Here is a 25,454-nt window from a genome sequence, read left to right as displayed (position 1 = left end):
TACTAGACTCGAAACACTTCATAGGTGAGCAATAACCTGAAACATTCACATTTAGTTTTAAAATGTGCTATACAAAATACGAATCACGTTTTTATATTTGAAATATAAAGTGTGAAGTTATGTACTGTATTGGTATAACTACCTCCTTGAAATGAAAGTCATTCCAAAAGTGTTTTTTTCTTTACTGAAAAACAACACAAAAGCGTGGACACTTTAGGTTGATTTATTTATAACATTATTATTAATCTGTTCTTTTACGTGTTATATTTTTATACGGTAGTATCAAAAGAAATAACTTACTTCAATTTAACAACTTTACCTTTTAATTGTTTATTTTAATTTTACAACGTAATTAAACCTTTCAGGCAGAGCATTCTGGTGATATATTAAGATAATTGAGCCTTTTCAATATACGCACAAAATATATCGCACTAGAATTTAGGTAAAACAAAAAGAAAAATTCAAGTAAGATACGCTTGATATTTTGTATACGTTTACGTATTCACTCGTCTCTTAGATTAAAAAAAAAAATTTTTTTTCGTCTCTTGAATTAAAAAAAAAATATATAATATATATATTTTTAGCTTTCCATGACTTAGCGGCAAGATTGAAGGCATAGAACTCTTAGTTGGTACTGAACACACACGCCCATTTCCGCTGCTCAGCCCATAACAAGAATGAAACATTTTAGTAGGCCAGAGTCTGGTGACTTTGTTCATACTTAGTACTGGTACTGTCAATATTCCGGGTACACTTCTCTTCTATGACGCATTTTGAGCATACTTTTGTTGCAATATTTGTTTTGTTTATTTTATAAGAGATCATGTGATGAACGTCATGAATCTGTTTGCTTCTTTCTAGTAATAACGACATCTATCAATCGTTAATAAATGTAGGCAAAGTTTTGCCAGCATATTTGACCTATACTACACACCATTAGTGGTCAGTCTTTCTTTTATTTGAATAGACATTTAATACCAAGGCAGGTATTATGAAAGGATAATTTAATTCTGTCTGGGGTTCTTTGTTAGATGAGCGGGGGACATCGGTGTTAAGAATGTAAAAACTTGTAGAAGATACGTCCATGACAAAAACTATACAAAAATTTTGTTGTAAGAAACATTGTCGAAGCAGTTCTATAAAGAATTTTAAAAATGGAAAACAAGTATTAGAGTGATAGATATAGGATTTTAGAAATTAAAAGCACGCACAGAAGTGTAATAAACAAAAATTGGAAAAACGATAAAGTAGTAATTTAATAACAATATTAATGAACCACACGAAATTATTTAACATTTTCTTTTTTAAGTAATTACAACTTTCAGTTATTACCTATTTGACATATCTTCAACTTTACACTGTCTACACATATTTAACTGTCGATATAATGTACTTACCAAACTTCCTTCACTGTCGACTTAATGTACTTACCAAACTTCCTTCACTGTCGACTTAATGTACTTACCAAACTTCCTTCACTGTCACTTAATGTACGTAACAAACTTCCTTCACTGTCGACTTAATGTACTTACCAAACTTCCTTCACTGTCGACTTAATGTACTTACCAAACTTCCTTTACTATCGTTCTATTCTACTTACCATATCGGGAATATCTGATCCAAATGTAAAATTAAAATGTATTTCTATACCGATGAAAACATTCTAAACCTATTATTTATAGATTGTTTTGGCAGAGTATTCACGATTTTACTTTGTAGAATGGGCAGCACTGTTCGCTTGTATCTCCACAACAGACAGTTGTACCATCATTCTAAACCTATTCAGAAAATGTAAGCCCCAAGAACAAATACTCCCTCTTCCTGTTTTGTATAGCAGGAAAGCGTCAGTAAACCCCCAGTGACTCAGCAATAAATCTAGAGGCTTATGACACTATTAACCAGATTTCGAAATTAGTGGATAGCCCAATACAGTCGTTCAAGGCTAAGGAGGGTATAGGTCAGAGATTACGAAATATTTTAAAACAAACCTTTTATATCTGTACTTAGTGAGATAACCACTTTACTTTTGTTACAAATTTTAGTTTCTTACCCTCAGTTTGTAACTGTAATAACCGTTTGTTATATCAATCTACAAGTGTTATGTCTTGGAGATCATAAGGGAAAAACCTAACAATATTTGATTAAAAAATATTACCTCTTCATATCCGGTTTTAAACCACCTGTAACAAAAAGAACATAAAGTTTAAAGGTCATTAGTTTCATTAAATGCTCCTTTTTTATTTCCCTGTTTATTTTCTAAACTTGTTATTTATTCTAGATGTTTGTTTACCAGAAAATTTATATTTCCGGTTTTTAAGAAACTTTAAAAATACTACCTCATGTGATTTATTTTCTTAGATAATTTTATATTTATTAAAAATAGTTAAAATTATTTCAAACAATCTGAAAAGAATGGAACCAAACATTTTAGTTGAGCTTGTCCCGGTAGTTCAAGTGCCCAAACTAAGAAACTGATAATTTACGGTTCGTAACCAGTAAAAAGACCAGTTCTATATGTCACAGAAGTAACAAAAGTAACTTTATGTTCAATAACCAAAACTATCTACAAATAAATGGCCTAAGTATGGGAAATCCCGTGTAACCAGTTTTAGACAACATTTTTATGACACAGACTGAATCACAAGCGATCAATTCAGCCTTACACCGACCACTATCCTGGTACAGATATGTTGATGATACAATTGCTAGATTCATATCTACAGAACACACACTTAGTTTTTCAATCACGTTAACTCAATACACCCCCACATTAAGTTTATCTGTGAATTGGAAAAACTAACCAAATAGCATTTCTTAACCTCAAGATCACTAGAACTGATACACAATTCAAAACAGAAATCCACAGAAAAATCACCCATACTGGATTATACATTCCCTGGGACTCAGCACATAAAACAAAACAAAAACTCAACAATTAAGAAATCAAATAAACACAGCCACAAAACTATGTTAACCTGATAAAATTAACGATGAAATCAACAAAATAAAACAACACTTCATCAACATCAACAAGTTTCCTCAAAAAACTGTGTAAAAAATTATATCACACACCTAGACCAACAACAAACAAACAACAATAAATCCCAAGGTACAACAAACTACAAAACCTTACTTTGCTGCATACCATATGTTCCTGACATCAGTGAAAAAAACCACCAACATTTGAAAAAAAAACAACGTATAACAAAACACAACATTCCTGTAATCATTAAATTTATTCAAAAACCGGTACAAAACTAAAAGTCCATATTATATAAAAACTACACTGACAAACACAACACTAACATAATTTATAAAATACAATGCAACAACTGCCACGACTTCTATAAGTGGAAACTAGATTTTAAGAACCAAAAAAAAAACAAAAACTTCGCACGTTTTTAAACACTGCTAGTCAAATAAACACAACATAACCATAGAAAACACCCAGATATTAAGTAGGGAAAAAATATAAACAAACGCAAAATCAAAGAAGCTTTACTTATACAGCAACTAAAATCAAAATTAAACCAATATAAAGGAGCACCTTTATACTAATTAATAACTTAATATCCACCTGCAACGCCCCATACAACACGGTACCTGTTTATGCTCTCGACCGTAAGACATGCGTCAGTCAATGGTCACATTCAAACTCTCCCTTTCTTAATCTGAAGATGACCTAGGACGGCAGAAACGTTGTTATCTCCTTATTGCCTCCCGCTAATACAGCGGTAAGTCTACGGATTTACAACGCAAAAATCAGGGGTTCGAATCCCTTCCGTGGGCTCAGCAGATCGTCCGATATGGCTTTGCTATAAGAAAAACACACGCTTTCCTTGTCAATAAAAGTGTTAATATCCATACCCGCCGTTCTGAGATACATTTTTATTTCAAGTGGGTTTCTTGTCATCAAGAATTAAACCAGTTCTATATGTAACAACACCAAGTAGTAACAGTTTTAATGAATAACTGTGAATATTAGACAAGTAGAGTTGAATAGTATAAGCAGGATGAAGTGTTAATAATTATCAGTATTCATATATAAGGTGATCACCTGACAGTTGAGTATCTACCATACACGTGGAAATATTATTTAGAGGACAACAAATTAAAAATAAGCAAACGCAAGATATTAAATATTTATTTGCGCAGTTATTGAAAGCTTTACAAAACTGTTCGAATTTTCTGGATTTAGAAACTGTCTTTCTCTTCGAACTGAAAAAATGTTGTATGCACGAAACGAAGACAGAAATAATGTAACTTTATAACACAACAGAAGTGTTAGCACCAGGTTACCATGTTGTATGCACGAAACGAAGACAGAAATAATGTAACTTTATAACACAACAGAAGTGTTAGCACCAGGTTACCATGTTGTATGCACGAAACGAAGACAGAAATAATGTAACTTTATAACACAACAGAAGTGTTAGCACCAGGTTACCATGTTGTATGCACGAAACGAAGACAGAAATAATGTAACTTTATAACACAACAGAAGTGTTAGCACCAGGTTACCATGTTGTATGCACGAAACGAAGACAGAAATAATGTAACTTTATAACACAACAGAAGTGTTAGCACCAGGTTACCATGTTGTATGCACGAAACGAAGACAGAAATAATGTAACTTTATAACACAACAGAAGTGTTAGCACCAGGTTACCTGCGCCACTTTTTTTCCTGTTTATATTTTCAATGTAAGCAAACCTCTAATTCGTACTAATTTGTAAAGTTTCCTTGTCACCCCTATAAATATGCTGCAAAATATAACATGGAGCTTGGGTCAAGGAAATAAATGTCAGCCTTTATTGAAAAATCGTTGTGGTATGTAGTCTTTGTGTAAGGTGGGGGTTAAGAAGTTGACCAACTAACTACATTCTCTTTCCAAGAGCATCAACTAGTTACATGCAGAACATGAAAATGTTGAAACATATAGCAGATTATTCGTTGATAATTGTTTACTTGTTAAAAAGAGACAAGACCAAGCCTTCCTGTTGAAATTCCTCTGGACGTGTTGAAACGTTTTCTTGAAACTAAAGTAAACAAATGAAAAGACATCCATGTAGTTATCTTGGCATAGCGTCAAAATATATCGAATGGTAGCTAATTATTCAAATTAATTTATTTGTTCCTGAATTTGAAACAATTTTTGGAATATAACCGTAATGAACGAAACATCCACTCGGTGGATGTAAATGTATTAAAATTAAGAAGACTGTTATTATTTGTTATAAAGCACAAGTTACACAAAGTACCGTATCGAAACTTGTTTCTAGTCCTGTAAGTTCGCAAACATACTGCTCTTACCACTGGCTAACAAAACTTAGGGAAACTAATACCATATAGAGTTTAATTCCAAAACCACTATTAAAAATAAGTTGTCTTATAAACATTTTAAATTTTAGCAGTTTGTTAAAAACCTGAATTCTATTCTCTTTCATTTAAATTGTTGAATATAGTATTCAAGTTTTATTGTGTTTAAATACAATGAATCTTTGTCGTTGGTTGAGCAGTGTTTGCTCAGTTAGCAGTTATCTGTCTGATATATAATATATAAAATCGCTGTGTTATATAAGCCTCAGAGAGCATCTGTGATCTTCTCTAGATTGAAAGATACGATTAAGTTGAAACATATCTCAGGACGGCTGGTATGAATATTAACACTTTTACTAATAACACAGAAAACAATGTTTAGACCTTCTTACGTCATCTTCAGGTTAAGATATCCTAAGAAGGTCGAAACGTTGTTTTCTACTTTATTAATAAAAGTGTTAACACCCATACTAGCCATCCTGAGATACATTTTTACTTCAAGCGGGTTTCTCGTCATCACCAAAGTTGAAGACGAGTCTTTTGTGGAAGAGATTCTCTTCATACATGAAAAACGGACAACCGTAGTCACATATAGCTTCAGGTGGTTAATCACGTGATTCACGCTCTTAGCACAGTCAAGGACAACAACGTATAGTTGAAGCATCAAGTCGTGTCGGAGTTGTGGCCAGTGTTGGTAAGTTTCTTTTAAAACTGATTCCGTGTTTGTCACACAGTTTTATAGATGTGCAAAACATATTGGTATGAATACATTAGCATTTTAGACATATAAACAGTTAAATAACTTTAAGACAATTTATTCAAAGTAAAATAACTTCTTAAAGAATCTGTTCCTGTCTTAATCTCTCATATGCTACCAGAAATTTGTATTTTACAAGCAAGCATATTCCCCTACTGTTATTACTTATCAGTTATCTTTAAACAAATCTTATAACATTTCCTAGTGAGTTTCGTCTTTGATTTTTGAATTCCATAAAAAACTTTATCAAACAATATCTTAAATGTTGTTCTACAAGAAGTTTTCAGGTACATATTAATATCATACATGATATCACAACCGACAAAACTGGAAAATATTATAGATGATATCACTACAGACGAAACTGGACAATTTTATACGTGATATTACAACAGACAAAACTGGACAATATCATACATGTTAACACAACAGACAAAACTGAACAATATCATACATGTTATCACAACAGACAAAACTGGACAATATCACACATGATATCATAACAGACAAAACTGGACAATATCATACATGTTATCACAACAGACAAAACTGGACAATATCATACATGTTATCACAACAATAATATCTTGTTGCTTGTTGTTACAATGATATATTACTCCTTGTTATAGCATTGATATATTGCTGCTTCTTGTATATCTTGCTGCTTATTATAACAATGGTATATTGCTGCTTGTTTTAACAATAATATTTTGTTGTAACAATGATATCTTGCTGCTTATTGTATGTAACAACAATATCTTGTTGCTTGTTGTAACAATAATGTCGTGTTGTTTGTTGTAACAAAGATATATTTTATTCTTGTAACATCGATATCTTGTTGTTTGTTATAAGAATATATCTTGTTTGTCGTAACAAAGATATATTGTTTGTTATAAGAATATGTCTTGTTTGTCGTAACAAAGATATATTGTTGTTTGTTATAAGAATATATCTTGTTTGTTGTAACAAATATATTTTGTTGCTTGTTGTAACAATTATATCTTATTGCTTGTTGTAACAATGATATCTTGTTGCGTGCTGTGACAATAATATCTTGTTGCTTGGTGTAAGGTCTATATTTCCACATTTGTATAAACTCCGTTCTTCTTACTGTTATTTCGAGAATTTCATTTTTAACTTTTGTTTCCAGTTTCCGGCAATGTTTGTTTTTGACTTGCAACTGTATCGTTTACTCTCTAGTTTACATTTTCCACTTTAAATAACTAGTTGTTTAATTATCGGTTCTCGTTTCAGTTCTTATAGTTTTCCAGCAGATGGAGCTGACGTTTCCAAAGTCCTTGGATGGTACTTTTACTTGTTTATTTGCATGTATAATTTCTTGAAATTTCCTTGCCAACCTAAAATCTTCCTTTAAAGATGCGCATCTACTCAACTTTAACATGATTTCTATATCTTCCCTCATCTAAGAATTGGCTGTGTACCAAAGAATCCAACATTCCACGTGGAGCATCATGTTATAAAAAAAACATGCATGTCTTTCCATATGTTTAGCAAATTAGGCTGAGGTGTCATTTTTCCTGCTCATTCTCTTCAAGACTTCTTTCTGGTGTGCACTCGAAATCCAATTTATAGAAAGATCACTAGTGGCTTAGTCGTTACGGTTACAGGGATATACAACACGATACATACAACAATGGGAAAGTAAGTGTTGACAGTATAGTAGTTGCTAGGTTACAGGGATATACAACAATGTACAGACAATGATGGGAAAGTAAGTGTTGACAGTATAGTAGTTGCTAGGTTACAGGGATATACAACAATGTACAGACAATAATGGGAAAGTAAGTGTTGACAGTATAGTAGTTGCTAGGTTACAGGGATATACAACAATGTACAGACAATAATGGGAAACCAAGTGTTGACAGTATAGTAGTTGCTAGGTTAGGGATATACAACAATGTACAGACAATGATGGGAAACCAAATGTTGACAGTATAGTAGTTGCTAGGTTACAGGGATATACAACAATGTACAGACAACAAGTGGGTTTCTCGTCATCACTGTTGACAGTATAGTAGTTGCTAGGTTACAGGGATATACAACAATGTACAGACAATAATGGGAAACTAAGTGTTGACAGTATAGTAGTTGCTAGGTTACAGGGATATACAACAATGTACAGACAATGATGGGAAACTAAATGTTGACAGTATAGTAGTTGCTAGGTTACAGGGATATACAACAATGTACAGACAATAATGGGATTACACAACAACGTACAGACAATAACTGGAAAGCAAGTGTTGACAGTATAGTAGTTACCAGTTACAGGGATATACACAACAATGTACAGACAATAATGGAAAGTAAGTGTTGACAGTATAGTAGTTGCTAGGTTACAGGGATATACAACAACGTACAGACAATGATGGGAAACTAAATGTTGACAGTATAGTAGTTGCTAGGTTACAGGGATATACAACAATGTACAGACAATAATGGGAAACTAAGTGTTGACAGTATAGTAGTTGCTAGGTTACAGGGATATACAACAATGTACAGACAATAATTGGAAAGTAAGTGTTGACAGTATAGTAGTTACTAGGTTACAGGGATATACAATAATGTACAGACAATAATGGGAAAGTAAGTGTTGACAATATAGTAGTTGCTAGGTTACAGGGATATACAACAATGTACAGACAATAATGGGAAACTAAGTGTTGACTGTGTGCTTCGCGGTGTTACTGATTTCATTTAAATTATCCGAAACCTTAGCTTGTCGGTGTAAAGTACTGGTCAGAGAAAGGAACTGAAAACTGATGACACATCTAATATAATTTATAACCGAGTGTATGGTTATGAAATAATTTCAATTTTATTCATCCCGTGACATTTGAGAGTAATATACAATATGGAAGTTTCTTGGTATTAAACCAAATAAAACATGTTCAGATACATATTGTATTGCTAACCCACCCTAATTCCCTTTATAGTTCTATCGGTGCCTGTGGTTTTTATTACTTGATTTTTTTTAATGCGAAGTCCAGTCTACTTAATGATAACGAAAGCGTTTTGTTTCTTCGACTATAAGCTTCACAGCTTTTGCTGTGTGACGTAATATGTTAACCTATCGTTCACCATGTGTTACTCAATTTTACAAAAAATGCTAAATATTCACTTGTTAAAGAAAACTTTAATCATTAAATCAAGGACAATATGTAGCGTCGAAACTCACTATAGACAAACAAAAATACACAGGAAATGTTACGTAAAGAAAGTTATTTAACACGACAGAAGATAAAGTAAGCAAAAAGTGAATTTAATAAAACAAATATTTATTCGTACAACTAATAATCATTGAATTATTTATCAAACTGGCGAATTTAATATTTTTATAGATAGGCCTCAAAGTGGAGGAACCGGACAAGACAGGAATAATAATAATAGTAACACACTTTCTAAACATGGAGGCCGAGCGCGTAAGGCGTGCGACTCGTAATCCGAGGGTCGCGGGTTCGCGCCCGCGTCGCGCTAAACATGCTCGCCCTCCCAGCCGTGGGGGCGTATAATGTGACGGTCAATCCCACTTTTCGTTGGTAAAAGAGTAGCCCAAGAGTTGGCGGTGGGTGGTGATGACTAGCTGCCTTCCCTCTAGTCTTACACTGCTAAATTAGGGTCGGCTAGCACAGATAGCCCTCGAGTAGCTTTGTGCGAAATTCCAAAACAAACAAACAAACAAACAAACTAAACGTGGTAACATTTCTATTGCAATAGATAACAGTTCCAGATTATCTGCGTCACTGTCTTTCTTCAGTCATCGTCAGGTTCACAAAGAAAGAAAGAGGTAACTGACCGATAGCTGACCACATGTTTGAAGGGGGCTGTGTATCTGAATATAGGAATGTAGAGGGCGTGCTTAAATGTTTGATTATATTATATTATTAATATAGGTATAAAGGTGTTCCCTTTTATTGGTTTATTTTGGGCTTGAGTTGTTGTATAAGTAAGGCTTCTTTAATTTTCCGTTTGTTTATGTTTGTTTCTTTATTTATTATTTGGGTGTTGTCTATGGTTATGTGGTCAGCTATCGGTCAGTTATTATAATTCTTATTCTTTCCCAAATATAACTAAATTGCACAAGGATCCTTAAGCCTAGAAATAAGCAGGACTTCACCCCAAGAAACTATCACACAGAAACTGGATCAAACAAACAAATGTATAACCATTGGCTAAATAATGATTAGAATATGGAACCACAACGTAAGAGTGAAGATTAACGAATGTAACTAACACTGATCTAACGTAGCGAACTAACGAGTTGAGTAACTAAGTACGTCCATTTTTCAAGAATTTTAATTAGTTATTTGAAGAACGTGAAAAGTTAAAAACATGTACCTCATTATACTTAATAAAAACATAATGTTTACTTTGTAGTGATTTCAGGAACAATGTATATACTTAGTGGAAAAGATTGGTAATAAACATTTATATGCAGAACACAAAACAACCTTTTGACCTTTAAACTTTTATTTTAGACACAAATTCAAGTAATAACGTATTCTGTATATGGTATCGGTCTCGTACAAAAACCACAATGATTTCGTCTTCTATATATGGTATTGGTCTCATATAAACACAAACTTAGTGACTATGTATCTGAGATACATTTTCATTCCAAGTGGGTTTCTCGTCATCAAGAAACCTAGTGACAATTTTTAAACTGATTTCATGTTGTGTATACCGTATTGGCCTCTTATAAACACAAACCTAGTGATAATTTATCAAATATCATGTTCTATCGGTGTTCGTCTCATATAAACACAAACCTAGTGACAGTTTTCAAGACAATATGTTCTATATGGTATTGGTCTCATATAAAGACAGTTCTGGTGGTAATTTCTCTTGTTCCACTTTTCTAGTGGATTATCTGGTTTTAATATGAGGAAGAGGTGTGGAGGGAAATTCCTTCTTCTGTGTCACTAAACTATTGTTTTACTGAGGTCGTCACGTGAGAGGAGTGGGTGAACAAAAGAAAGTTTCACTTAATAAGGTGGTCATTAGTTGAAGCATTTTTGTGGCAAGTGTGGGTACGCCATAATAATCAGTAACTACAGTTGTATCTTGCATGCCTACTAGAGTAGAAAGCTAGCCTAATTTATTTCACACAAAAATATATTGTAGGATAAATAGTCCCAGGTTTGAGAGTATGAAGTGTGACAATAATGCTAAAAGTTAATTAACTACAACTTTCAAATACTGGATGAGGAACCAACTTTGTTTATTGATCCAGTTGTAGGTAGAGAACAGAGTTATACAGATGAGACGTTTACCAACTTTATTTATGGATCCAGTTGCAGGTAGAGAACAGAGTTATACAGATGAGACGTTTACCAACTTTATTTATTGATCCAGTTGTAGGTAGAGAACAGAGTTATACATCTTACAGACCTTGTCTCTAATCAATTCTGCAAATGGTGACAACAGAGTTAGAAGTTAAACTATACATGAATCAGCTGATAAGTAAACTCTCCCATATTATTCACCTCAACTTGACATCGGGTTTCTAAAGTATCCAACACTCTATTATCCCCTATTTTGAGTTTTAATGTTTCATGCATGTTAGAACATGTTGAATGTGATGACGATATCAGTTCGTTATCGTACTGTTATTACTCTATTTTAATATTTGTTCCCTTCTATTAACAAAGCTTCACCTTTCACTGTCTATATACTGAGATGATCGCACCCGGAAATTTAGTAATTACGTCGTGTAGGTCATTCTTTAAAAAAAAAAGTGCATAGAAAAAGGAAAATCAGTGTATGTTTATCTTTGAATTTCCATACGTAGTTCATAATACGATGACTGGTGTACTCAGCTCTGAATTTATTCCTCTTTACAGATATGAAGCAAGTTCTCACATTTCTTATACTACTTACATTGATTACTGTGGCCTCTGGTGATGATTTAAGACTATCCTTTGGATACCATGATAACCAGAGGTGGCCCGACAGGAAGAGCAGATATTATCTACCAGAATCTGAAAGAACAGATGAAACTTGTGTTTGTTTACCCGCAGCATTTTGTAGTAACAGGAACATCGTCACAGACGGAAGGGGTCTACTCAATGCTCGCGGAAAGGTAAGGGGTTCGCTATAAAGTGATGTGTGAAATTAAATTATGGAAATCACTACTCAACAGTTTTACAGAAAATCCCGTTATTTGTTGATTAATAGTCGCTCGAGAGCTGACATTAGGTTTACACTAGTTGCATTTATTGCTTCTTCGGGGTTAAGCACAGAGTTACGCAATGGGCCATTTCTGCTCTGCCCACCACGGGTATCGAAACTGATTTCTAGCGTTGCAAGTCTATAGACATAACGCTCTGGTACTGGGTGAAGTTGCATTTATTCTAATATCACTTTTAAATTAGGGACGGCTAGCACCGATAGCCCTCGCCTCGAATAGCTTTACCAGAAATTATATAAAACAAACAGACAGTCGTTGTTAATAGTTAGTTTTCAAAATGTGTAAGAGTGAATATGTTAAATACATTTAGTGAAATAAATATAGCTATTTCTGTGTCTACACTGAAATATGTTGAGGAACATGTTGATAGTTACTACAATGAGTAATGTGTCTGTAGTTACTACACTGAGTAATGGTGGCTGTAGTTATTACACTGAGAAATGTGTCCGTAGTTACTACATTTAGTAATGGTGGCTGTAGTTACTACACTGAGAAATGTGTCTGTAGTTACTACACTGAGTAATGTGTCTGTAGTTACTACACTGAGTAATGGTGGTTGTAGTTACTACACTGTGTAAAGTGTCAGTAGGTACTACACTGTGTAATATGTCTGTAGTTACTACACTGAGTAATGGTGGCTGTAGTTACTACAGTGAGAGATGTGTCTGTAGTTACTACACTGTGTAATGTGTCTGTAGGTTTCACAACGATCAAAGTGTAAAGAGTATGATGTATGTTGCCTCTCCCATCAACGAACATCTCAACAGTGCGGAGTAGCCCAAATCCAGGGATCCATCATTGGAAGTCTTACACCACCAAATGATGGTCATGCAGCTTTTGGAAAATGGCCTTGGCAGGTAGACGTTTGTTGTTATTTAAGTTACCTTTAAGTAATCCTGTATTTCACCGAAATAACTATTTTAAGAAGAGTCGTTAAACACTTTAATCGGTTTGGTTTGATATTTACTTATAGAATAAAACACAACGAGTAAAGATTGTTGTGAATACACTACTGTATATTATTTTTGTCAGCGACATACCTTTCCCCAATTTAACATACACTCATAATTCACAATACGCAGACGACATCGCCATCTGGAGCACCTCCAGAAACCCAGTAATGGCCATGTCTCGCGTGCAAGAATCACTGAACACAGTCTCGGCCTGGAGTAATAAGTGGAGAGCAGTTTTAAATCCAACCAAAACACAAGCAATCACCTTCTACAGGAAACTAAAAAAACAAAGAAAAAATCTAGAAAAAATAAAACTATCACTTGGAAATACGCCCATTAACATGAGCAAAAACATTACATTCCTTGGCATCACTTTCGACACAAAACTAACATGGAAAAAATATGTTAACAACATACACTCATCAATTAGAAAACGTATTTCACACTTAATGACTTTAACCAGCAAACACTCCAAATGCTCACCAAATACCATTAAACAAATATACAAGGCTCACATCCGTCCACTAATAGAGTATGGATGTCAAGTCACATATAATATGTCAAATAACACACTCCAGAAAACCCAAGTTCAACAAAACAAAATACTAAGATCTGCATTCAGTCTACCATCATTCACTCCAGTAAACTATATACAATCAGCAACATACAAACAATAAGAAATAGACTAACAAAAATATCACACAAATACTATTTAAAAGCAGAACACAGAAACAAACTAACGGCATCACTCCATAAATTAACCAGTGCACCAACCAAATTTATTTCACCATACAACATATTTCAAGAATCACAAATCACAAAACAAAAAACTTAAAGGACAAAACTCACGTATAAACTATGTATTTTCTTTTTCAGGTCTCGGGCACAGGACAGGTAAAACTTTCGGCGCCTGTCCTGTGAAAGTGGGTTTTTCTCGGGGAGTTCCCGTTTCCCCCTACAGCAAAAACTAAGGCATTGGATCTTTAGATCCCAGCCTAGGCAACTTTATTGCCTTTCCCTGAATCGGGTCGTTTGAGTTCACATTTACTATGACAACTGCCTTTCGGGACGGGATTTGGCTGTTTTCTCCAGTGCTACCTTGGCCTTGTTCATGAATGATATTAATTATGGCCAACTTCACTCCTTCACCCAAAAAGAGTTAATAATAATAAATAAAAATAAAAATAAATAAATAAATAAAAAGCTAAATTCAATAACCTTTCACGAAAGGGGACGAAGAGGAACCACAACGCTCCTGAACACCCCAGTTGGAGAGAGAATTCTTCTGATTTCTCTCTCTCTAAACTGAACCACTGCCACGTTAGTTTGCGTTTGTTGTGAATATTCTAAGTTAGTGAAAAAATACATTTGGTAAATTTATTTTAATAACCTTTCCTGATGGTAAAAGAAGACTGGATAAGTTTCACATTAATAACCTTTCCTGATGGTAAAAGAAGACTGGATAAGTTTCACATTAATAACATTTCCTGATGGTAAAAGAATACTGGATAAGTTTCACATTAATAACATTTCCTGATGGTAAAAGAAGACTGGATAAGTTTCACATTAATAACATTTCCTGATGGTAAAAGAAGACTGGATAAGTTTCACATTAATAACATTTCCTGATGGTAAAAGAAGACTGGATAAGTTTCACATTAATAACATTTCCTGATGGTAAAAGAAGACTGGATAAGTTTCACATTAATAACATTTCCTTATGGTAGCACAAACTTGATTTAATCGCTTTAATTTTTGTCATGACAACTAGAAACTATAACATTCTATAATATTATCTATAGTATTATAGTTTCTTTTAAAATTCCTTGTATTTTGTTACTAACATCGGAATCCATTCATTTTTCATTTGAAGCTAAAGGTTTGTCTTCGATGTAACAATTTATTTTTATTTCTTCAGGGCGCTGTTTTAAAGGTGGAGAACAAGTTGACCATCTTCCTGTGTGGAGCTACATTAATTGATTCCAGACATGTGTTAACTGTGGCACACTGCGTGAAGAAGTTCACGTATGTTACTACAACGTTACTGTTAATCATTGATACAGTGTTACTACGTTACTGTTAATCAGTGATACAGTGTTACTACAACGTTACTTTTAATCATTGATACAATGCTACTACAATGTTACTCTTAATCATTCACACAGTGTTACTACAACGTCACTGTTAATCATTGATACAGTGTTACTACGACGTTACTACTCATTAATAAAGTGTTACTACAACTTTAGTGTTAATCATTGATAGAATGTTATTACAACATTACTGTTAATCATTGATACAATGTTACTACAACGTTACTTTTAATCATTGATACAGTGGTACTACAATGTTACTCTTAATCATTGTTACAGTGTTACTACAACGTTATTATTCATTAACACTGTTACTACAACATTACTGTTAATCATTGTTACAGTGTTACCACAACGTTAGTGTTAATCATTGATAGAATGTTAGTACAACGTTAGTGTTAATCATTGTTACAATGTTGCTACAACTTTACTTTTAATCATTGATACAATGTTACTACAACGTTACTGTCAAATATTGATATAGTGTTACTACAACGTCAGCATTATTCATTGATACAGTGTTACTACAACGTCAGTATTAATCATTGATACGATGTTATTACAACGTTACTGTTAATCATTGTTACAGTATTATTACAACATTAGTGTTAATCATTGTTACAGTGTTACTACAAAGTTAGTGCTAATCATTGATAGAATGTTAGTCCAACGTTATTGTTAATCATTGTTACAGTGTTACTACGACGTTACCACTCATTAATACAGTGTTACTACATTGTTACTGTTAATCATTGTTAGAGTGTTATCACAACGTTACTGTTAATCGTTGATTCACTCTTATCACTTAATGATTAGAGAGGAGAACCAGTTTCCTCTGAGGATCCGGCTAGGTGAATGGGACACTCAACACAAAGACGAGCCATATCCTCATCAAGATTATAACGTCCAACATATCTTTATTCACCCATCTTTTGATGCCACCAGTCTGTGGAATGATATTGCTGTACTTCGCCTTGTTAATGACGTTTCTTATCAGCCTCATATCAGTCCCATTTGTCTTCCACATCTTGAGGATGTGTTTGATGGAGATAGCTGTGTAGTCACTGGCTGGGGAAAAGACAGTTTTCGTAAGTAGCTAATAGGTGTGTTATTGTTTGTTTCTTTATTTTTGAATTTCACGCAAAGCTACACGAGGTCTATCTGCGCCGACCGTCCCTAATTTAACAGTGTAAGACTAGAGGGAAGGCAGCTAGTCATCACCAACTTTTGGGCTACTATATAACCAACGAATAGTGGGATTGGCCATTACATAACGCCCCCACGGCTGAAAGGGCAAGCATGTTTGGTGCGACGGGGAATCGGACCCGCGACCCTCAGATTGCGAGTCGAGCGCCTTAACCCACCTGGTCATGCCGGGCCTGTATTGTTTGAAGAAAATGTATGTTGAGTGAATCATGGACCCATGGAGATACTGTAATTTTGGGGAAACAAATATCAGTATTAAATACCTTTAGGAGAAGAGATATTAAATAATAAATATCAGTATTAAATACCTTTAGGAGAAGAGATATTAAATAATAAATATCAGTATTAAATACCTTTAGGAGAAGAGATATTAAATAATAAATATCAGTATTAAATACCTTTAGGAGAAGAGATATTAAATAATAAATATCACTATTAAATACCTTTAGGAGAAGAGATATTAAATAATAAATATCAGTATTAAATACCTTTAGGAGAAGAGATATTAAATAATAAATATCAGTATTAAATACCTTTAGGAGAAGAGATATTAAATAATAAATATCAGTATTAAATACCTTTAGGAGAAGGGATATTAAATAATAAATATCAGTATTAAATACCTTTAGGAGAAGGGATATTAAATAATAAATATCAGTATTAAATACCTTTAGGAGAAGGGATATTAAATAATAAATACCATTATTAAATACCTTCAGGAGAAGTGATATTAAATAATAAATACCATTATTAAATACCTTCAGGAGAAGGGATATGAAATAATAAATATCAGTATTAAATACCTTTAGGAGAAGAGATATAAAATAATAAATATCAGTATTAAATACCTTTAGGAGAAGGGATATTAAATAATAAATACCATTATTAAATACTTTCAGGAGAAGGGATATTAAATAATAAATATCAGTATTAAGTACCTTTAGGAGAAGAGATATTAAATAATAAATATCAGTATTAAATACCTTTAGGAGAAGGGATATTAAATAATAAATATCAGTATTAAATACCTTTAGGAGAAGGGATATTAAATAATAAATACCATTATTAAATACCTTTAGGAGAAGAGATATTAAATAATAAATATTAGTATTAAATACCTTTAGGAGAAGGAATATTAAATAATAAATATCAGTATTAAATACCTTTAGGAGAAGAGATATTAAATAATAAATATCAGTATTAAATACCTTTAGGAGAATGGATATTAAATAATAAACATCAGTATTAAATACCTTTAGGAGAAGGGATATTAAATAATAAATATCAGTATTAAATACCTTTAGGAGAAGGGATATTAAATAATAAATATCAGTATTAAATACCTTTAGGAGAAGGGATATTAAATAATAAATACCATTATTAAATACCTTTAGGAGAAGGGATATTAAATAATAAATACCATTATTAAATACCTTCAGGAGAAGTGATATTAAATAATAAATATTAGTATTAAATACCTTTAGGAGAAGTGATATTAAATAATAAATATCAGTATTAAATACCTTTAGGAGAAGAGATATTAAATAATAAATATCAGTATTAAATACCTTTAGGAGAATGGATATTAAATAATAAATATCAGTATTAAATACCTTTAGGAGAAGAGATATTAAATAATAAATATCAGTATTAAATACCTTTAGGAGAATGGATATTAAATAATAAATATCAGTATTAAATACCTTTAGGAGAAGAGATATTAAATAATAAATATCAGTATTAAATACCTTTAGGAGAAGAGATATTAAATAATAAATATCAGTATTAAATACCTTTAGGAGAAGGGATATTAAACAATAAATATCAGTATTAAATACCTTTAGGAGAAGGGATATTAAATAATAAATATCAGTATTAAATACCTTTAGGAGAAGGGATATTAAATAATAAATATCAGTATTAAATACCTTTAGGAGAAGGGATATTAAATAATAAATATCAGTATTAAATACCTTTAGGAGAAGGGATATTAAATAATAAATATCAGTATTAAATACCTTTAGGAGAAGGGATATTAAATAATAAATATCAGTATTAAATACCTTTAGGAGAAGGGATATTAAATAATAAATATCAGTATTAAATACCTTTAGGAGAAGAGATATTAAATAATAAATAATAGATTTTAAGTGTTATTAATGCATGTTTGCAAGTTTTTATCATATTTAAACCAATATCTACGAATTTGTTTAATTCAATCACCTTTCTTACTTCAGTTTCTGTCAACAGCGTTAATTCGTCAACCAAACAGCTTAGTGACTTGAAAAATGTTTGAAGTTACTTTCATACAAGTTTTTTTTCTTCTATATGTTGCGAGGCAATTTCGACAGCAAAGAGTGCCAGCTGGTACTTCTATATGGACCTGTCAGGTTTCATTAAGGCCTTTTGCTTCTGTCATAATGGATTTTTTTTTAACTTCGCGCAAAGCTACTCGAGGGCTATCTGCGCTAGCCGTCCCTAATTTAGCAGTGTAAGACTAGAGGGAAGGCAGCTAGTCCTCACTACCCACCGCCAACTCTTGGGCTACTCTTTTATCAACGAATAGTGGGATTGACCGTCATATTATAACGACCCCACAGCTCGGAGGGCGAGCATGTTTGGTGTGTCCGGGATTCGAACCCGTGACCCTCGGATTACGAGTCTAACACCTTAACATGCTTGGCCATGCCGGGCCCCTCCATATTGGAAAATATCGCGATTTTGTGGAGTTTAAATAAGGCTTTTAAGTTCTGCTATGTTGGAAGATATCAGTTACTAACCCTCTCTTTCCAACCTGCTTTTCCGAAGTATTCATCTGAAACTAACAAAAATATTTTATTTCACGAAATGAACTTTTATTTTAAGCTAAAGTATTTTATAAATTGGTTGAATTTATTGTTAACACTCCTACGAAAAGTGGGGCCTAATAGGCCCCAGAGCAACTTGAAAGGTTATTAATATTAGGCTAATAATTTTGTATTTAAATGAAATTGCCATTTAAATCCATTAATGAATGGATTAACGAGATTCCCACTGTCCCTATCTACTATCTAGCGAAACCACAGCCAGGGGAACGGGCTTGGAGAAATCAGGACTAGAAACGTCTTTTCGTAGGAGTGTTAAATCCAAAGCTACACAATACCATACCCACCATCAGGGGCCTTCAACTAACTCGCTTCAACGAGAAGGGTTGTGTTGTTAGCACTAACGTTGTAAACTTTTTTGCTTATTTTATTTTTTAAAGAATTTATTACAAAACTACACAACGAGTATCGAAATCCGGTTTTAGCCCGCAGACATACCGTTGTATCACTGGGGAGCTCTACGCTTTTTAATTTTATTACTAACAACCCTCGGGGTTCCATATTGAGTCATCAGATACTTCGAAAGCATATAAAGCAACATTTGTTTTAAAATATTATTTATTCGATTACATTAACTTCAATGGAAGCCGATTTTATAAACTGAAGAAAGGTTCTTATATTTTGTGTGTGTCTCGAGAACTTGCGCTGTGACTGAAAAAATTATAATGGATATTTTACAATATTTAGTTATTATTTGATATCTATTGATTATGCATATTTTAATTTGTAAGTTATGAAATATATTTGGTCATAGAAAGGGTAGTAAAAGGAAACATTTGAGATAACAATATAATGTCCTGAAAGGTACGACAAGCTAGCTCTGTATTACGAAAATTCGTATTTAAATCCTTTCACTAGAGGACGGCCGTTACACAAATTTGATGAGGGAAATCCGTGTTCCTGTCATTTTTAATACCTTATGCGAAGAGCTGTTAAGAAGTACGTTTCTTGGGCCTTATTATCATCTGCACGATGGATTCATCTGTGCTGGGGGCGGGAAGGATGAAGACTCTTGCAAGGTAGGAATGAAAAAATAGAAATATTATAAAATCGTTGGCTTCATTTGTGCCGGAATGCTGGAGACTTAAGACTTTACAAGTAGGCACGAAGATGAATAAATATTTGAAACACGTTAGTTTTATTTGGAAGTGGAGGGGGCGGAGAACTAACGTTTTTGTAAGATGAGTATTTAAAAAGAGAGTCAGTAAACTATGACTGCGTTATTGGTGGTCGAGTGTTGTCGGTAAAAAAATAAATGAAGCAAATTTAAATGTTGTTAATTTACTCTAGGTTATTTCCTCCAAAGTGCCCACTTTAACCACTCGCATCAATAGACAGTAGTGTATTGTCTGTCGGTTGTTTTAGTGTCTCCCAACTGACTGACAAACAACACATTACTGTCTAGTGATGCGAGTAATTAAAACAGGTGATCCCTTTCACACAAGTGACGCTTAGCGTTGCAATACGTACTGCCGTGACGTCAGTAAACCATGTACATGTCATGAGTCAGGAAAATAATTATGCAGTCTGTAGATTACAACACAGCATTACCTATGAACTTCAAAAGCAAGAAAATAAAGTACTTGTTAAACTAGTATACATTGAAGGTAATAATAAAATGAACTGATTAGAACCTGACCACTGTTCCCAAAGTATGTTTACTTGATACGTTAACATTGTGAGCTTGTTTAACAAAGGCTATATAGTCATCTTTTGTAGTTTTAGGACAGTGAATCGTTCAGGAACCTAACCTATTGAATTGTCAATTTTATTTTACTTTTACAATAAGCCACATTTTACTGTCTTGCTGTCGTTATGACTCTCAACGATGGCACCATTTTAAACATGTTCTGTTCCAAGGTCTGTCCATAACGTTAGACAGTGTTATTGGTGATGGTGGCATTTTCCACCTTGGAAATGGTTTTAGTTTTTTTTTAAAACCATTAATCTTTTTAATGCTATTTAAGTTTTCTAATTTATACATTAGACCTTTTTAACGTGATTCATTTTTAAGAATCAAAGACCATCTAATTCGATTTGAAATTAGAAAATAGCCGTAACGTCAGATAACTCGGAACCTGTACTAGAAAGGCCAACTTCAGGTGACTCACTGTAGTTTTTGTACTTACCTGTTAGTCATCCTGGTGAGTTATGATAATTACAGTTATGCTACAAAAAGTCCTTTACAACTTGTATTACTGTAGTTTTTCTCTTGACGTTGTAGACTAGATGTAAACATTGGTTTTATGCTATTTATGTTTTTTAAACTTTGTTTTGTTTTACCTTAATTTCCTTTTATGAATGTTACTACATTTACTTTATTTTTACCTTTTACTGGACGTTTGGTGCAGATAGCTTTTTTCTTGCCATAAAACACTATATCAACCAACCAACTAACCAGTTAACCAAAAAATAAAGAATAAACTGAAGTTACTGACAAAAAACCCAGAGTTACTTAAAAATGTATCTACCACTACAATCTACAGTTATCCTAACAAGATAGAATTATTAGTTGATAGAGTTATTAGCTGATACAGTTATTAGTTGTTGATGGTTATTAGTTGATAGAAGTTTTAGTTGTTCATAGAGTTATTAGTTGATAGAAAACTATTCAGGAATTTTATTTATTACTCTTACATTTTTTGGCCCTAAAATATATATAAAAATTGGATTTAATGCTATTTATGTTTTTAATTCAAAACTTGTTTTGTTTTACCTTAATTTCCTTTTATGAAGTTTACTAATTTTACTTTAATTTTAACTTTTTACTGGATGTTTGGCGCAGATAGCCTAGCTGTTTTGTGCCATAAAACACCAAACCAACCAACCAACCATATTCTGATATATGTCTTTAATTTTAAATCTACTGTATATATTACGATATATGTGTTTCATTCTAAACTTATTGTACACATTTTGATATATATATGTCATTTAGTTTAAGTCTAATGTATACATTCTGATATATGTAATTTATTCTAAGCCTCATATATGCTATTTATTTTAAGACTGATGAACGGATTCATATATTTGCTATTTAAACCAGGGAGACGGTGGGGGCCCTCTCTCATGTTTGCGCCACGACGGAACGTACAGCTTAGCAGGACTGGTAAGCTGGGGAATAGAATGTGGAAAGCCAGGACTACCAGGAGTTTATGTACGAGTCCAGAAATATCTTTCTTGGATTACCAGTATCACTGGAAAGTCCATTGAATCATATTGGTCTAATTAGGTTATCTAATTTAGAATGTAACTTCAGGTGTATGATATAACATTGTGTAATCTTTAAGTGAAGTTCACATACGTCTATCTCTCAAAATTTTAATGCTGGTAAATTTGTATACTGTATCTAACAGTATGTAATATTAACTTAAAAACTCCCTACAAGTATTATGTTTATTTACTTTGGTACGTAAGACGTTTACCTACACTTACTATGCTTACTGTACATTATCAACACCCTACGTTTGTTTTACATTCTACACTTACTACGTTTACTCTACATTCTCAACACCCAGTCTATACTATACGTTTGTTTTGCATTCTACATGTACTACGTTTACCGTACATTATCAACATCCAGTCTATACCTTACGTTTGTTTTACATTCTACACTTACTACGTAAACCGTACATTTTCAACACCCAGTCTGTACCCTAAGTTTGTTTTGTTACAATGATATGACACCAGAAGATAAAAACGGAGTTATAGAACTATTTTTTTCCTTCTGGTGCCATATCATTTTAACAAAATGAACAAAACTCTGTAATCTAACGTAATTCAAATGTAAATCGCATTAGAATAATTGACATGTGTATAAAAAGTGGGTTTTTAGCTGCACTGAAAATGTAGTATGTAAAATAGATGACGTTTGAAAATATGTTGAGAATTACGAGAGTAGGATACAGTAGACATTTCATAGCATTAACAAAATAGCTACTATAAACGTACTGAATGTCCCGAGTGACTTAGTTATGGTATTGAGATTTGGGAATATAGAATACAAAACGAAGGGTACAGACTGGGTGTTGAGAATGTACAGTAAAATTTTATATAATATCGCGACTAGACAAATATACAAAAAAATGTTTGTATAATATAATGATTAAAGAAACATCAGAAAAAAAAAAAAAATATATATAATATAATATAGTAATTAGAAAAACATCAGATAAAATCTCATGTAAGGTAGAGATTAGAGAAACATCAGATGAACGTTTGTATAATTTAATGATTAGATAAACATCAGATAAAAAAATTTTATAAGGTACAGGTTAGAGTAACGGCAGATAATCGTTTGTATAATTTATTGATTAGAGAAATATCAGATAAAATTTTGTATAATTTAGTGATTAGAGGAACATCACATAAAGTATTGTATATTATACTAATTAGAGAAACTTTAGACAATACTTTCTATAATATAGTAATTACAGAAACATCACATAAAATTTCGTGTAATATAGTAATTAGGAAAACATCACATAAAATTTTGTATGATATAGTAATTAGAAAAACATCAGACAAAATTTTGTATAAGGTAGAGATTAGAGAACATCAGATAAAATTTTGTACAAGGTAGAGATTAGAGATACATCAGATGAACGTTTGTATAATTCGGCGATTATAGAAACATCAAATAAAAAATTGTATAAACATCAGATAAAATTTTTTATAAGATGGTGATCAGATCGCATAAGATAAAAATATACCTAATATAGTGATTAGAGAAACATCAGATGAAAGATTGTAAAATGTAGTGACAAGAGAAACATCTGATGAAAGATCGTATAATATAATGATTAGAGAAACAATGCATAAAATATTGCAAGATGTGATTGAAGATAACAGAAATGACTTGAAAGGATGGTTATACATTAAATATGGATTCGGGAGAAATAGATGAAAATTTGAACAGCGATTAAATACTTGAGAGATAATAAGTAAATAGACAAACAACGGTTAAGTATCTAGGAGATAATAAGTGAACAGACAAACAATACATAATTATCTGGTAGATAATGAGTGAATAGACAAACAATACATAATTATCTGGTAGATAATGAGTGAATAGATAAACAACAGTTAAGTATCTGTGAGATAATGGGTGAGAGAAACAATAAATAGTTATCTGGGAGATAATGGGTGAATAGACAAAACAACGGTTCAGTATTTTGGAGGTAATGGATGAATAGGTGAACAGTAAATAATTATCTGGGAGATAATGAACAAATAGACAAACAGTAAATAATTATTATGTATGTAAAAACAGTTGGTATGAATAGAGAAAGCACTATGTAGAGGAGCGGACAACGTTTTGACCTTCTTCGGTCATCGTCATGTTTACAAAGAAAGAAATGATTACTGACGATGATCGAAGAAAGTCGGAACGTTGTCCGCTCCTCTACATAGTGCTTTTTTTTATCCATAACAGCCGTTTTTACATGTATAATTTTCTCTACAAGTGGGTTTTCTCGTCATCACGGAGTAAATAATTATCTGGGAGATAACGGATAAACAGACAAACAAAGGTTAAGGATTTGGGGAAATGGCTGATTGGAACTCTAAGGCTTGGAAATAATAAATTCACTTCTTGAATATTTATTTATCTTATGTGTGTTTTTTCACGCATTCTTTAAATTAAGCTTCGACTTTTTATATTTGACATTAATGAGAGAGGTTGCAGTTAACAGAAAGTTTGGAAATTTACAGTTGTGTGGTTTTTATGCAAAATAATGAGTAACAAAAACTCTAAGTCTATAAGTCAGCAGTTTACAGGCGTGTTACAGTGGTAACACGACAAACGTGTGAAAGTACATTCTGGAGCTAATTCAAAACGAACAAAAGTATTATCACAAAAATAGAAAATATAGGGTGAAAAAATATTTATGTACAAGAAAGAAAGCAGTTTACTTGATACATTTAGTTGTGCTTAAAAATATTTTATATGATTTAGAAGTTATGAACCTTTAACGAAAAAATGCGTATTATATACAGTGTAATTTGATATTTATATTATTCGGTTTTTGAGGACTTAATAATATAATTGAA

At 32.6% G+C, this 25,454-nt stretch overlaps 1 protein-coding gene across 2 annotated transcripts; it reads left to right on the top strand.

Moving 5' to 3' along the window:
* Nucleotides 1–5,857: 5,857 nt before the first annotated feature.
* LOC143255084 (phenoloxidase-activating factor 2-like) lies at nucleotides 5,858–25,001 on the top strand. 2 transcript variants are annotated; one of them, XM_076510188.1, is made up of 7 exons: nucleotides 5,858–6,013; nucleotides 11,941–12,179; nucleotides 12,986–13,144; nucleotides 15,159–15,265; nucleotides 16,150–16,421; nucleotides 20,262–20,422; nucleotides 22,450–25,001. In XM_076510188.1, the coding sequence occupies exons 2-7, from the start codon at nucleotides 11,943–11,945 to the stop codon at nucleotides 22,633–22,635; spliced, it is 1,122 nt and encodes a 373-aa protein (XP_076366303.1). In that variant the 5' UTR covers nucleotides 5,858–6,013; nucleotides 11,941–11,942; the 3' UTR covers nucleotides 22,636–25,001. The 2 variants fall into 2 exon arrangements, with proteins under 2 accessions (XP_076366303.1, XP_076366302.1); XM_076510187.1 differs by lacking the exon at nucleotides 5,858–6,013 and adding an exon at nucleotides 11,141–11,397.
* The last annotated feature ends 453 nt before the right edge of the window (nucleotides 25,002–25,454 follow it).

The sequence above is a fragment of the Tachypleus tridentatus genome, chromosome 7, assembly GCF_004210375.1.
Source record: "Tachypleus tridentatus isolate NWPU-2018 chromosome 7, ASM421037v1, whole genome shotgun sequence".
In the NCBI taxonomy this organism is placed as follows: domain Eukaryota; kingdom Metazoa; phylum Arthropoda; class Merostomata; order Xiphosura; family Limulidae; genus Tachypleus; species Tachypleus tridentatus.
Note: the sequence above shows the minus strand (reverse complement) of the source record. Positions and strands in the feature narration are given on the sequence as shown.